This window comes from Chaetodon auriga, chromosome 8 (assembly GCF_051107435.1).
Source record: "Chaetodon auriga isolate fChaAug3 chromosome 8, fChaAug3.hap1, whole genome shotgun sequence".
Taxonomy (NCBI): Eukaryota; Metazoa; Chordata; class Actinopteri; order Chaetodontiformes; family Chaetodontidae; genus Chaetodon; species Chaetodon auriga.
In genome coordinates, this window is record NC_135081.1 from 18552543 (window position 1) to 18566878 (window position 14336).

Here is a 14336-nt window from a genome sequence, read left to right on the forward strand (position 1 = left end):
TTCACAGGCTGCTGTCTTTTGTTTCTGTTTCCTAAGGGAGGAGGCGGGATAGCTGTGCTTGAGTTTCCTTCAAGAGCATTGATAGACAGGCTAACAGCGAGAGAGAAGTATTCTAATCCTTTTACTTAAAAGGACTACAAGGACAGATTATGAAAGAGTTTCAGTTTAATACGGATCCCTCTTTATGACCAACATAAGCAAGCAAGAACATCAAGACAAACAGTGTTAAAAATAATTTTCTTTTGCTGGCTTCCAAAACAAATGTAAGCACTGTCAGATCAAGATCTCCACGACACGAGGCGGGGCAAACACTACCGCTTTTGTCCACAGGGGTCGCCAAAATCAACAAAAATTGAAAATTCCTTGTTGCTTTAAAGTGGCTATAATCAATATTTTTATATATCTGGTGCCAATGTGAAAACAGTGAGGCTATGTGCAAAGAGACGCTCACAGTGATGAACATGCCGAGAATTATCACCCGAATCTGCTGCTCCACTCGTATCTAAGGAGCCTCAGAGTGAGTTTCAGCTCATTGTTTAGCTGTCTGCCTTCAATGTCTTCGTTCAGTCTCACTGCTCTTGTAGCTTTGTTGTCATCCTCAGCAGGCAGCTGTTTTAAGTGGAAAAAGCTCCAAAACATCTACTGTAAATTACCCTCTCTGCACCAAACAGCAGGCAGACTCAGTCAGAAACTAGCTGGTGAACATGGAGCATTTATGAGCCAGATCTATCCCTCAGGAGTTGGTAGAGACCAACGTAGAGCTAAAAGAGACTGAATACTGGACTCACATTCATCAAGTGGCCACAAGCACAACTCCAAATGAATAATGTTGCTCAATACCTGCTGATGCTAAGCAGCTCTCTGCTCTCGAATTCACCATATCGACTTGAAAGGAGGCAACGCATTCACAACTTGCCTCCAAAAACAAAACTGTTATTGTAGGTTTAAGTAAAAGTAGCAATAATACAATACTATTAAAAAACACTCACACAAGTCCTGCATTGAAATTTCATGTAATCTCTGTGTCACCTTCACGTCTGATTTAGGACATGTATGATTTTGTAGAAACACACAGTCCAACATGCAGCTTAAACAAGTGTGATATGGAAACTTGAAATGTCCAGAGCTCAAACACGAAGAGGAGACTTTACAGTGAAGCAGGACACATCTTGTGTCAAGTCATTAAACAATTGATATGAACAATATTTACACAGGATCTGGATTATCTGAAAGAGGGAGAATGAGTATAGATGTACTTTTAGACATCTTAGATCTTAAAATAAAAGATGGATTTGCAACAAAATATACGTAAAGTACGGAGTTAGGGACTGAAGAATGCCCACTGTGAGAGTTACATTATTAAATGATTAACATATATGATGCATTCACTAACATGTGAGCTGAACCGGGTGAATCCACTTATAACCTCTCTACTGCCAGGCAATATAATCCATTAAAATGTACCACATGTTACAAACTGATATTTTCTGTGAAAAATCTTAAACTGAACAGGAACTAAAGCTGTAAATGTTGTGGTGTTAAAAGTACAATATCAATATATAGAGTAGAAGCACAAAGCAGTATTAAGCGTTTAAAATAGAGTAAATGCTCTTAGTTACTTTCCACCTCTGGGCTATAGCACACAAACTGTTCATCATTAGTGAGCAAACATTGCTCTTAGTAGTTACTCAAGCTCAAGGTCTCTCAGCTAGTCTTGGGCGGATTGTGATCCTAAAAAGACTTTGACCTTCCCTGTCAGACCGGAGGCTCATAATATTTGCAAATATATGCATCGGGACAGATGGGTGGTATTTGACAAAGAAGATAATGAGATAAGCAGCTGAAAGTTAATGCAGTATACTTCTGTGAACGTTGCCCTACCTGAGTCCACTATTTGATGGGCCCATCTGGTGCCTCATGCATTTCTTTGCATGAACAATTGTGAAATACTCTCAAGGTCTACTCTGGTCCCTTCTGGCCCACTGGGCAGGTTCTGCTTGACCTCAGAGGCATGGTAGGGAATAAAGTGGGAATTCTTCCAGAGAGGATCAAGCTGGATGAGTCCCTTCAGAGGCAAGAGATGATACTTAAGGCAGAGCGAGGCAGTGTTACATCCTTGACAAGGGGCTTGAGATTCCTAGCAGTGCTCCTGAACACTGAAGATTAGTTATCTGGATAGCCTTCCCCTGCTATTATCATACCTACTGCAGTCTGGTTATAGTCACAGTGATGCAGCGATGAAAGACTGAAGGAGGAAGGATGAGAGGCTGCCAAGGCAAACTTATGTCATCTACTACACAGGCACCATTCCTTATCACACAGCTTATATTAAAATATGTGGCCATTCATATTTTGGCAATATATCAATAATAACTGTTGATATTTGTCTCTTCTGGGAGCTTCCACCTTCAATCTGCAGGTCCTCTATCAAGAATTCTTGGAAGTCCATTTCCATTTACAAACATGCAGCCAGTGATTGCGCACCACTTGTCACACTGTCTCAGTAGGACTATTAACAGCTATATATACAACCAGGATAGTTTGTCATGTGGATTGAGTTTCTGCCCACCCAGAGTTAAAAGCGTGTGTGTGTGTGTGTGTGTGTGTGTGTGTGTGTGTGTGTGTGTGTGTGTGTGTGTGTGTGTGTGTGTGTGTGTGTGTGTGCGCGCGCGTGCAGGTGAGCGTGTCAGTGTGTGGGACTGTCTGGATGCCACTCACTCCCCAGCGGGCCAGGTGTTAGAGTAGTTATTGGGACGTCTCGGATCTGGACAGTCTGTCTCTCAGTGTGTGTGTGCATGTGTGGATGGATGGGCAGGGGGGGCTTGGAGGGGGGGGGGGGGGGGGGGGGGAGTAGTGGCTGCCGGACTACCCTGGAGACATCAGAGAAAGTGATGCACTGAGGTCAGGGGTGGAGAAGCAGAGGAGAGGGTGCAGAGGTATGAGGATAGGCTGGGGGGTACATAGTTGAAATTCAAGGATAAGGTTTCCGAACCTCTGCAGCGAAATGCATTACGATGAGCTCTGGCCTAATTATAGAGGAGCCGGTTTGGGGGAGGGGGATGTTTGGCAGGGAGGTTAGGAGTCACACTGTGAAGGGGTGAAAATGGGTGAATGTCAAGTTGGACAGACAGACAGGGTGTCATGTCAGCAAACAAAAGGGAGGCAGTAATTTTATGTCAAATCCCTTTAATGATAAGCAAAACTGGCACCACATACTGTACATATATATGAGTAGAAATGAGCACAGCATATATTTTGTAAAATAGCATTTCCTGGTAGAGAGGTAAGGTGAGCTTCCTATGACAAATATATATTTACTGCACACAGATTGGAAAGTGACTGGAGACAACACAACAAACAAGGACCATTCATAAAATATAAACACATTCATTCCATTTATGTACAAAGTTGAGCTTATAAAGTGAGTCCGTTCAATTCTCTGATATACAAAACGGCATTTGAATCGCTTCTCACAGTTGATGTCATTCAACACACATTCATCACTGAAGCAGCATTCACCCAATAGTTTTAAAACACACATAAGTAAATAAATAATGACAACTAAAGCCTTTTGTTTTATCAAGGATTAAGTCTTTAAAAACTTCAAGGGCTAAAATATTAAGGATACTCATCGACTCAGTTCATAAGGCAACATGTAGCAGATATGACAAGTAAGATAATCCTCCATTCTGATGGTTAGCATTATCAGAAAACAAGTTGTGATATACAAGAGTGTCTTAGGATTAAAAAAGTTTTTATTTATTCTGCTCATGCTGGTAGAAAGACGAGATTTATTAACACAGAGCTAAAAAATGAAACAGTCAGCAGTAGCCCTGTTGCTCCTTCCATCTATCTTCTACTTGAAAAAAAAAAAAATTCTGGAGGCCTCACTTATGTGTTCCTGACTTCTCTTCAGACATTTGATTAAGACCTATGACTTTTCTGACAAGAACAAGCAAAGTCACCGTCCTCAGGAAAAGGACTTTTGCACTTGCTCTCAAACAAGGCGTCAAGAATACTGTATGCACGTTTTAGCATTCGAGCGCTAGGTGGCGCTGTTCTTGTGTGGCAGGCATTTCTGCCAGGGGCTGAAAGGAAGGGAGAGGATGATGAAGAGGGAACCTCCGAGAATAAGAATGGCTCCCGCTGAGCCCACGCAGGCCACGGACCAGGACAGCTCGTGGTGTAAAGGTATGGAGTGGTCGCTGGACAGCAAGGCCTGCACGGACTGGTGGAATATCAGCACAGAGAGCAGGACCAGTACACCTGAACAGGTTAAAAAAAAATCACATTATCCCACCAAATCAGTCAGGTTGACTTATTGCAACACCTGAATGTAAACCGGTAACAAATCTTTGTGAGCTCCCACCTGATAGGATGAAAGAGAAGGAGGCGGGCTTGAGAAAGAAGGGCACTCCTTTGCTGAGGGACATGGCGATACAGATGGAGCCCATCACCATCATGGTCAGACTCAAAAGGGCCAAGATGGCTGCTGCTAGATTCAGATCTGTGAGGGAGAGAAGAGAGAAATTCAAAGAGACGGGAGCCGAGAGCAAAGGTGTGTGTGTGAGAATTTGTGAAAATAAATGTTTAAAGTTGAAGTTGAAATACTTTGTGTGTTCGGTTCATAGAATCAAACATTGCATCTCTTCACAAAGTTCTACTGGGCTTATGGCTGAGTGTATTTCATGACTGAAATGGGAAAATACAAACATGGTGTGAAATGTGCCGCCTCCCATACTGGCTCTGTTTAAAACAGATTTTACTGGCATTAAACACCTGAACAGGTGCAACTCATAAAGCTGATCAACATTTGACAACAGCCAGTGCCAGTTTGTGTTTTTATTCTGTTAATTAAAGCACATCAGATACAAGCTTTACGAATGGGCTTTGTTACTGGGAGTGAAGGGAAGCCAAAAAGGAGGTGAGATAAATGATAATGCAAAGCAACCTAAAAAGAGCATTAGCAGTTTTGTTTTTGTCCAGCAACACTTGACACTCAATCTCATTAATGCCTTTTTCCTATGATCCATGGCAGCCACTGGTGTCCATGTGTCCCCGTAAGACTTTAAAACGAACCTGCAGAGACTTAAAACTTCTTGACATGACTCAATCATCGCACTGAACACTTTGTTTGTTTTCTTATTTTGTTAATGCAGTTGGCACTACAGCATGTTTGGAAGGATCCTTCTTCTTGGTGGAATTTCAGCCAAACAACATCCACTTTCAGACAAACAAGACTGAAGAGTCTGAAGTCACGCCAGGAGCTCTGTGAGGCTGCACACAAACACACACACACACACACACACACACACACACACACACACACGCACACACACACACATGCTAACATGCTAACATGCTCATGATGACAAAACTAACATGCTGATGTCTGGCTGGTAGAATATTTACCATGTATACATGTTAGTTTATCATGTTAGCATGATAACATTTTCTCATTAGCACTAAACACAAAGTACAGATGGGAATGTCATAATGTTGCACATATTTGGTGATAAACTTTAGTTCTTAACAGATAAAAATGTTGATTGATGACGGTGCTTGATGAAATTTTAAGGCATTGCAAAGTGATTGCTATTCATCCTGTGGGGAATGAAAGCACCAAACTTCATGGCAATCCAAGAGATTTTCAACTCAAAACCACAAATGTCAACCTCGTGGTGGCGCTAGAAGAAAAGTCAAGGGATCACCAAAGTTATTACGATACATCACTTAAGAAGCATCAATATCTGAACAAAATTTCAAGGCAATCCATCAAATAGTTATTTAGATGTCCAAGGCCAACGTTGCTATCCATCTAGCTACACTGCTAGCTTGGCTACACACAGCATCCCATCGGCCATGTGATTCCATTAGTGTTTGCTTAGTGTACATTTTGAAGGTTTAATATTCAAACAACTCACCATCTGATTGTAATTCACTCTCTTGTCCTTAATATATCAAATGACCTTAAGCGCATCAAGGAAGTTTCCTGAACTTTTCTCTAAAAGATTAACTTTTTTGCCCACTGTGATGAAAGTATCACGCCTCAGTCTGCTGAACTTGAAACTGCGCTGAAGCCAGCGGCTGCCTGGACAGTAAGGTAAACACATTAATCAGTCTGATAGCTTATGATTTGCTTTGGAAAATGGGTGGCAGCAGAAGTTAATGGACTGAAACATGCAAAAATCACCAGCATGGTCCTCTGAGCACACCAGTGAACGTCTTTATTGATAGTAGCTGTGCTGTAACTGTTGCTGTGTATCTGTATGTAGAACAAAAATAGCAGGGGAAAGTATAACATCTCACTCTTGTTAGTTGTCTTCTTGAATATGACTGCGTTCTCCCCAGAGGTGAAGAATTTGAAGTAGGTGCAGTTGGATTCTGTGGGTAAAGGAAAAAGATCACACAAAGAGATCAGACACATGTACACACACGCACGCACACACACGCACACACTCCTATGGATGGCTGCTGGTCTTCTGTTATGTGCCTCCTATGCATCCATGCACCCTGTCCTTCCAGGCATTATTCCTATTTATATCCAAGTGTCAAGCATTAGCTGGAATACACACACTGCTCCACACACACACACACACACACACACTGCCCAGCATCACACATATGGTGCCGCCAGAGAGGGTGAGAGACGGCAAAACACTGAGGGTGGATGGCAGAGGGGAGCAAGGAGAGAGGTAGACATTGAGAAAGGGGCAGATGGAGGATAGAAATGGAGAGGCGTGGCTGGAGAGGGAGAAGGAGTGAGGGGAAGAGGATATGTGGGGTGAGCAAATGATGAAGGGGGGGATGCAGGAAATATGCACAGAGGCTCACAGGAGGAGAAAGCAGGGGAAAGGAGGAGTGAGTTGGGGGGCAGATGGAGGGGTGGTGAGTGAAGGGGAAGAGCGAGAGGGGAGCCACAGATGGAGAAGGAGGTGAGGGGAGCAGGAGATGTCAAGAGGGGGAGGAAGCGCAGAGGGGTTGGTTAATACTGCATTAGACATACACTCTCCCTCAGTCCCTGTCTGTCCCTCATCCTCGTTTCCCCCTCTCTATATTTAGACAAAAACTGTGAAGTAGTCAGATTCCACTTGGCTTCACAGGCGCATAGTGATGACTTTCACCCACTGAATATTTTGTGGTCCAAGATGACCACATGCTTGCACACACACTCACACATTTCTTTCACACACAAATATGTTTGTGCTCATTTGCAAACATTTTTATTGCAGCAGACACACCATTTATCAGCCTACTGATTTTTTTAGCACATTATGCTATCACAGTCAACCGGTTTTGCTCTCACTACCCCTGCTGAGGCTATAATTATTGAGCTGTCATGTTCCTCTCCAGCAGGCTGCAAAGACGGATGGCTGGTCTTGACATGACAGGCACGGCATCGGCGGGGCCACACTTCACTCGAGACGGGAGCCAGAGGCATGTAAACAGGGATGTGAAACAGAGAAGCAGAGATGGCAAAAACAGTTGTTTTCGTCCAAACATGACAAGCCCACGGCCATCTGCAACAGGCGGCGTGGGCCAACAGTGTTAGGACGTGTGAGAAAGATTGTCAGCAGCATACTGGCTGCTCTCACAAGCCAACAGACCATCTCAAAGATATATAAGCTAGAAGCAGCCAGAGACGCAGGACATTTTGCCAGGTAAGATGGATTAGTCCTTGACGACCGGATAGAAAACAATGTTTTGACGCATCATTCAAAGTGATGCATGTGAGCCGTATTTATTGCATATACAGCATGTGATCCACGTGTATCTCTGCTAGATGAGGAGACTTTTTTTTGGTTTCTTCAGAGCTCGGCTGTGTCTCAGCAGATTCCCTGAGATAGGCAGTGATTCCAGGAGCAGCTCCTTCTAAATCCTGCCTTGCCAATCTCTATCTCACGTCTTCAAATACCTGCCTCTCTCCATCTCCAGGCTCGCTTTTCAGACAGAAATAGGTCATTGTGCAGATAATCAGCGCACTCTGGAGAACCTAACCATGGTCAAGTTGAATAAAGTGCTTTTAGAAGGGAACTGTCACAACTCTAAACATGGATGTTCGTCAACACAATAAACCCGCGGTCAGCCCCTCATCAAATGTCTGCACTGCACGTACATCAGGAGATAATCAGATATGCGGCCAAGGGAAAACTTGACATGAATGCTTCATTACTGACAATGAATCACAGAGATTTTATTGATTAATTGCAGCACGCTTGCATGCATTGTTACAATAATGCAGGAATTAAAAACAGCCTCTCTGTGGTCTTGCTCATGCTCTGTTTTCAAGCATCGTATTTCTTTAATGATTCAATTTGCACATTATCTGTAGGATGACCTAGATACATATATATGCAGGCAGCCTCACATACACAAGTATCCTCTCTTTATGCCTTTGCAAGGTGACAGTGGATACATACGTATGTACACAGGGAAAATTGACTGTTGGCATAGCTTTCCTCAGTCCTTCATGGGCTCACATGAAAGACCTACAGATGTAAGCATGTTCCCAGAGGGCATACATCATATTCGTTATGCCTGCTCCCTCTGTTTTCACATTATTGGTGATGGCGAATAGATGAAGAAAAATGTGGTGATTAAGTGCACATGTTTTTTCCAACAACTTGAGACCTCTCAAAAACATCGTTTGACCCCTTTCTATTAATTCACTTTCATACTGAGGCACATACTGTTGCGTGGAGGCAGCCTCAAGGTACACTTGCATGGCCGGGCAATTCAGTTTACAGAGAGACAGACATGAGCAGACAGTCGGAGAAACAAAACAAACACATGCCCTCCAGAAAGCTCACCTGCTCACCTCCTAGACAGCACAGAGAACAGACAGACAGACGAACATGAACTCACACAGACACACAGACACGCCAGCCAGAGGTCTCACCTCCAGGTAGTTCAGCGGGGCCACAGCTTGTCCTCTCTGGGTCTATGTCAGCCACCCATAGGGTGCGGATGCAGCCCTTCCACAGGCCATAATGGGCCATCTGGCAGGTCTGGTTGCCGATGAAATTCTTTGGTTGGGCCAGCTCCACCCAAAACTCTGTCCCCATGCCCAGCACCGTCAGGGTCACGCCAATAATACACACGAAGAAGGCCAGCTTGATCTTCCCCTCCTGGCTGTCACTCATCTTGTGGGTCCTCCTCTGACCCCTTCCACCTTTCATTCCACCCAAACCCCCAGCTTGTCCAGCACCCGCCACCCCGATGCGGCCCTCCTCATCCTGCTGTACAAAGAAGTTGGACCACATACTGAAGACCGGGGGAAAGAGCGAGGCACTTTGATCAAGGAGTACAGGAGTGAATAGTAGAGGAAACGATGGAAGGAGGGTTTAGTGAGAAGAAAATGGGGAGAGGTTAAGGGTGAAGAGGGTGCAGAGGAGGACACACAGCTATCAACTACCCTGTGATGAATGAGTAAACCGAGCAAAAGCAGTCAGAGTGAGCAAAAGATCAAGCAAAAATAAGTGGGCTGAACAATGAAATTGGACAGAAAGCGATATGAATAGAGCTCCAATCAAGCAGGGGGCGGATGAAGTGAGGAAATGATAAAATGGGAGGAGATGGAGGCGAGGACCAGGAGAGCCACTGTCTGTTTTCCGTCCAGTCCTGTGGAATAGAGAGATGAAACAGAAAGATGAAAGAGCAGCCAGCATATGCTTCACAAGAGCAAAATCCTTTCATCACCAGCGTAATATTTAATTTCCAACAGCTTTATCAGCGTCTACAGTTATCCCTCCCTAAAAGCCATATGACACGCTCTCAGCCAACAATAGATAAGCCATATGGCGTTTCCCTGAAAGGCAGATTTTGCTTCAGATGAAGAAACAATGGGCTGGGTGAGCTGGTGGAGTCGGTTGGTGCAGGGTCAAGGTGAGAAATAACACCACAGCGCCAGACTGGACCACCCATCTTCTATTTTCCCAGAGGAGTTGACAACAGAGCTCTTTCCCGAGCAGGTACACTATCTGTGGCTCAGACACAGATCCCTTTTGATCTGAGGGGATAATGGGTTGCCACAAATACTTCCAATCCTGCATTACGTGTACCGGCAAACACTTGGAATCTGCAGCCACGACTGTCTTTTTGAGTGTATGTGTGGGTGTGTTTCAGTGTGTGGCATATACTCTGTAGGTGGATCCAGGCTTATAGAGTTGTTCCCGTTATTCCAAACTGGGAGCGAGGGCCCTTCGGAGCAGTATAAACAACGTGAGTGGCGGGGTACAACGGTGTCACTGCTCTGCGCAGGGTGCATGAGAGGTGATAATTCATGCCTGAACCCTCTGACAGAGAGGGGGCTGCAGTAATTAACTCTGCCTGTGCAGTCCAACAGGTCACGTAGTGGAGGCAAGAGGCCCGGCCAGTTAGGAGGACAGCAGTTGGTGGATCACTTAATTCAGAGCTTTGCACTGACAGCATCAGAGGTTTTATATATAGGCAGCACACCGCATGAACCCACTAAGTGCAAGTCGACCACGCACAATCTTTTACAATATCTGAAATATGACAAGTATGTAGTATGGAAATGACAACTTTTGTGGCATAAATATCTGTGTCTGTGATATCAGTATGAACGGTGGGTATGGTTGAAGTCTTTTAGAGCTGAAACGATTAGCTGGTTAACCGGAGAGAAAACTCATTCAACTGTTCTGACACTTCATTATTTGTTTAAGTAATCAAACACTCAAACCCTCCTCTAATTCAATCTTCCTCAATGTGAGGATTTTGACTTTCAAAAACAGTTAGGACGCTGTGTAAAACCTAAATAAACAAAACGCTGTCCTTCGCAAACAAACTGTTTACCGACAGTTTTTCGAAGTTTTCCTGGGCCCATGTACTAACATCCTTCATACAATCATGTGTTCACAAAGTGGTGAACCTGTTTACCTGTTGAATGTTCCAAACAGGTGCTTTTGTTAGGAACATGTTGCTGTCATCAAATTCAGAATAAACAGATATTTATAAAAATCAATGAAGCTGATGAGGTCGAACATTAAATATATTGTCTTTGTACTGTTTTCTATTGAGTTTATGTCAAAAAGGAAATGATCACATTCAGTTTTATTTATCAATAATGATGAAAATAATCATGAGTGGCAGTCCTAAAATTATTGTCATATTTGTAAAGACAGTGTCTGGTATAGATTATACATTTCCTTATGGCAAATGTGTGCAAAACCACAAATGACATTATCAAACTAATATTCAAAGCAATAAACTGTTTCACTGTAATGCATTACATGTCACCAAACTCTTCAAAAACTTAATCACTAAAATTTTAATTACTCGCTTTGAGATATTCATTTGAACAACAGATAATCACAGAAAAATAAAATAGGAAGATTAAATTATCACTCTATTATTCTCAGAGTCAATAAAGGATAATATCAATTCATCACCCAATGATAACTTAGAGCAAGCACTGCGAAGGGATACAACAGATTGTTAAGAGCTGTACGTCTCTAATAAACCAAAGGTTTGAGATGACACCCAGGCATTACAATAGTCCTCCTACATTAACTATAATACTGAATATCAAGACTGCAGCTGCTGACAGCCATGTTAGTAGTCATAGAATTACAAACCTTGATCACATTACATCCATATTAACCACAGGAGGATCGGAGGGGTCAGAGCATGCCAGGCTACTCTACTGGAGGGATAACACAGACAAATGCTCACTTTGTTCCACAAGATTATCCTAAGCAGTGTCAACAAGCGGGTTTTTGAGGTAGATAATGCAGCAGGAAACTGTGCACTGACTTAAGTTCTATAGCAGCTGAGGCGATGATAAGCTTGTACACACGGGTGCGTTTTTATGTTGTGAAAATGAGGAACTCTCTCTACCATTTCACCACAGACAGCCACGGGCCACCTGTGTGACATGTGGGCATAAGAAAGCAACAACCAGCTAACGCACTTGAGTGAAAAGAAGAGTAAGTCTGACCTGTTTGGTGTGTGTTGTTCAGTTCGGGAGTAAGAGACGCTTGAAACTTAATAGAGGGGCAGAGTGGTGATGGGAGAGTTAGTGAGAGAGGGGTGGGAGGAGGTACGTAAGGGTTATGGAAAGTGAGTGTAACAAGGGAGGGGGCTGCAGCCTGGTTGGTTAACGCTGCAGATGATTAAATGTGTGCGTGTGTTTGCACTGCTGTTTGCCCCCAAGACTGCACCTGCAACTCATGCTCAAGCTCAACAGCACCCTGTTCATACCCACAGGTTTGAAATCGTAAATCAATGAGCAACGGTGCTGCAGGGTGGTCTGCCCACATGACAGCAGCCCTGATTAAAAACATGTCTGTCTATGTGACAGTGTGTGTGTGTGTGTTTGTGTGTTTGTGTGTGTGTCTATTTTAGACTGCCACCTGCTAATGACATTAAGTAAGGGTGAAGGAGGAGTCTGTCCTTACGTGTGAGGGGCCAGGATAGCGTTTTACAGCGACACAATATACTGTGAGGAAGTGCAAATCTGACACAGAGACAGAGCGAAAGTGAAACAGAGAGGGGAGCATATGGAGAGGGGGAAATGAAGTGGAAGAAAGGACAGAAAGATGGGAAAAGGAGATGGGAGAGAGCTAAAAAAAAAAAAAAAAAAAGTGAAGGAACACTAATGTCTGTGGCAGATGCAGATGTGGAGTACGCTGAGTGAAAATCAAGCGGTTTAGAGAAGAAAATGAGAATGTGCAGCCTCATTTCATTCCTCACTGAACAAGGTCCAGAGAGAGAGACTTCAGGGACTCAGCCTGGTCGTATGGAAAGCTTTTCTCGTGGCCCAGCCCTGCTTGGCTCCTCCACAGCTTAGGTCACATACGTGGCACAGGGAGAGAGAGGCCAACCCCAGCGGCCAGCCGCACTCGGGGTGGACAGGGAGAGGGGGAAGTGGGGAGGGAGAGGTGTGTGTGTGTGTGGGGGGGGGGGTGCAAAGTGAGAGTGAGTCGGGCACAGAGAGACAGAATAGGAGAAAAGGGACGAAACAGGCTGTAGGCTGTGACAGGAAAATAAACACCTACAATGTCCAGAACAGTCAAGGCCTGTTCCTTTTTGGGAGGGATTGCTGTGACGCCGCAGTGCAGTTTGCAGATGGAGGAAACATGTTGGGCACATGGCAGCCATGATGAACTGATTCATTCATTCATTCTTTACTGCACATGTGTGCATCAATTCCTTAAAATGACTGGCTTCAAATTCGCAGCTGTCTCTGCTCCTCCATCACACGAGACTGATAGAAGAGGGTCCACAGTCAAGTCAGTCAGGCCGTCAATAATCCACAGTATGCTGATGTGAACAATGTTGTCTCCGCACCGCTCAAGTGGCCCTGTCAGCAGCGCCGATTTATGCTTGAACACACTGAAGTGCACACATGTATGCTCATCTGTGCAGCCATGTGCGCACTGACCACACATGCACATTTCAGCTGTGTCCGTTTCTTACTTTGACGTTGGAAAATCATGTTGGCTGAGAATATTTGCCTGAAAAGCATAAGTCTGGTGATGTCTGATCCCATGAAAAGACCAAAACCAGCAATTCACCGAGCCGAATCTCGAGTACTAGCCTGATTGAACTGATTCTCCATTGTTGTCTAAAAACTCTTAAAAATAGCCACACTGGACAACATGGGTGCTGTGATTTATCCCACACGCACAGTTTACTCCTGTTCAAATGGTGTTTGCTACAACTGTCCTACACGTCAGTATATTTTGAGGTATTTGTACTTTGAATGTTTTCGCATGCTACTTTTAACTTCACTACAATTATTTGACTGATTTTTTAAAGCAAAACATATGTACATGTACATGTACAGCTGAAATGATTAGGTGATTAGTCAATGAACAGAAAATTAATTGACAATAAATCCAAATTATACTCACATACCTTTACTTAAGTAACATTTTCGATGCAGGACTTCTTATTATTTGTGTTTTTTTACAGTGTGGTATCAGTATTTTTACTCAAGCAGAGGTTGTAAATGCTTGTTCACCCACAGACAGACAGGGGAAGTCAGAGAGCGTTGAGAGATGGACAAACAGTCTTATTCTTTAACTTTTCTGTGAAAAGAGAGAAGTTAAACACAGGAAGTCTAAAAATACACTTTAGAAAAAAAGAACTGTGTCATTTAAATTATTACAGCACCATCAGCAGCAGTGCTGCACAGGGGGGTTAAATTAGTCAATTAATGGTTCTCCTCACTCCACTATGAACTGTGGGGGTCTGCCGTTCTGCTGTTCTTCTTTGCTGGTGCTGTTTGTCTGTTTCTTTTTGAAACAGTGATGAGAGACCTTTGTTTTCACACTAAACATTTTTATTTATCATAGCAAGAAAATCACACT

At 43.7% G+C, this 14336-nt stretch overlaps 1 protein-coding gene across 1 annotated transcript; it reads right to left on the reverse strand.

Moving 5' to 3' along the window:
• Nucleotides 1–3173: 3173 nt before the first annotated feature.
• On the reverse strand, nucleotides 3174–9621 carry cacng6b (calcium channel, voltage-dependent, gamma subunit 6b). The gene is made up of 4 exons (XM_076737812.1): nucleotides 8900–9621; nucleotides 6310–6384; nucleotides 4370–4507; nucleotides 3174–4266 (listed from the first exon to the last, which is right to left on the reverse strand). The coding sequence occupies exons 1-4, from the start codon at nucleotides 9261–9263 to the stop codon at nucleotides 4046–4048; spliced, it is 798 nt and encodes a 265-aa protein (XP_076593927.1). The 5' UTR covers nucleotides 9264–9621; the 3' UTR covers nucleotides 3174–4045.
• Nucleotides 9622–14336: the final 4715 nt, after the last annotated feature.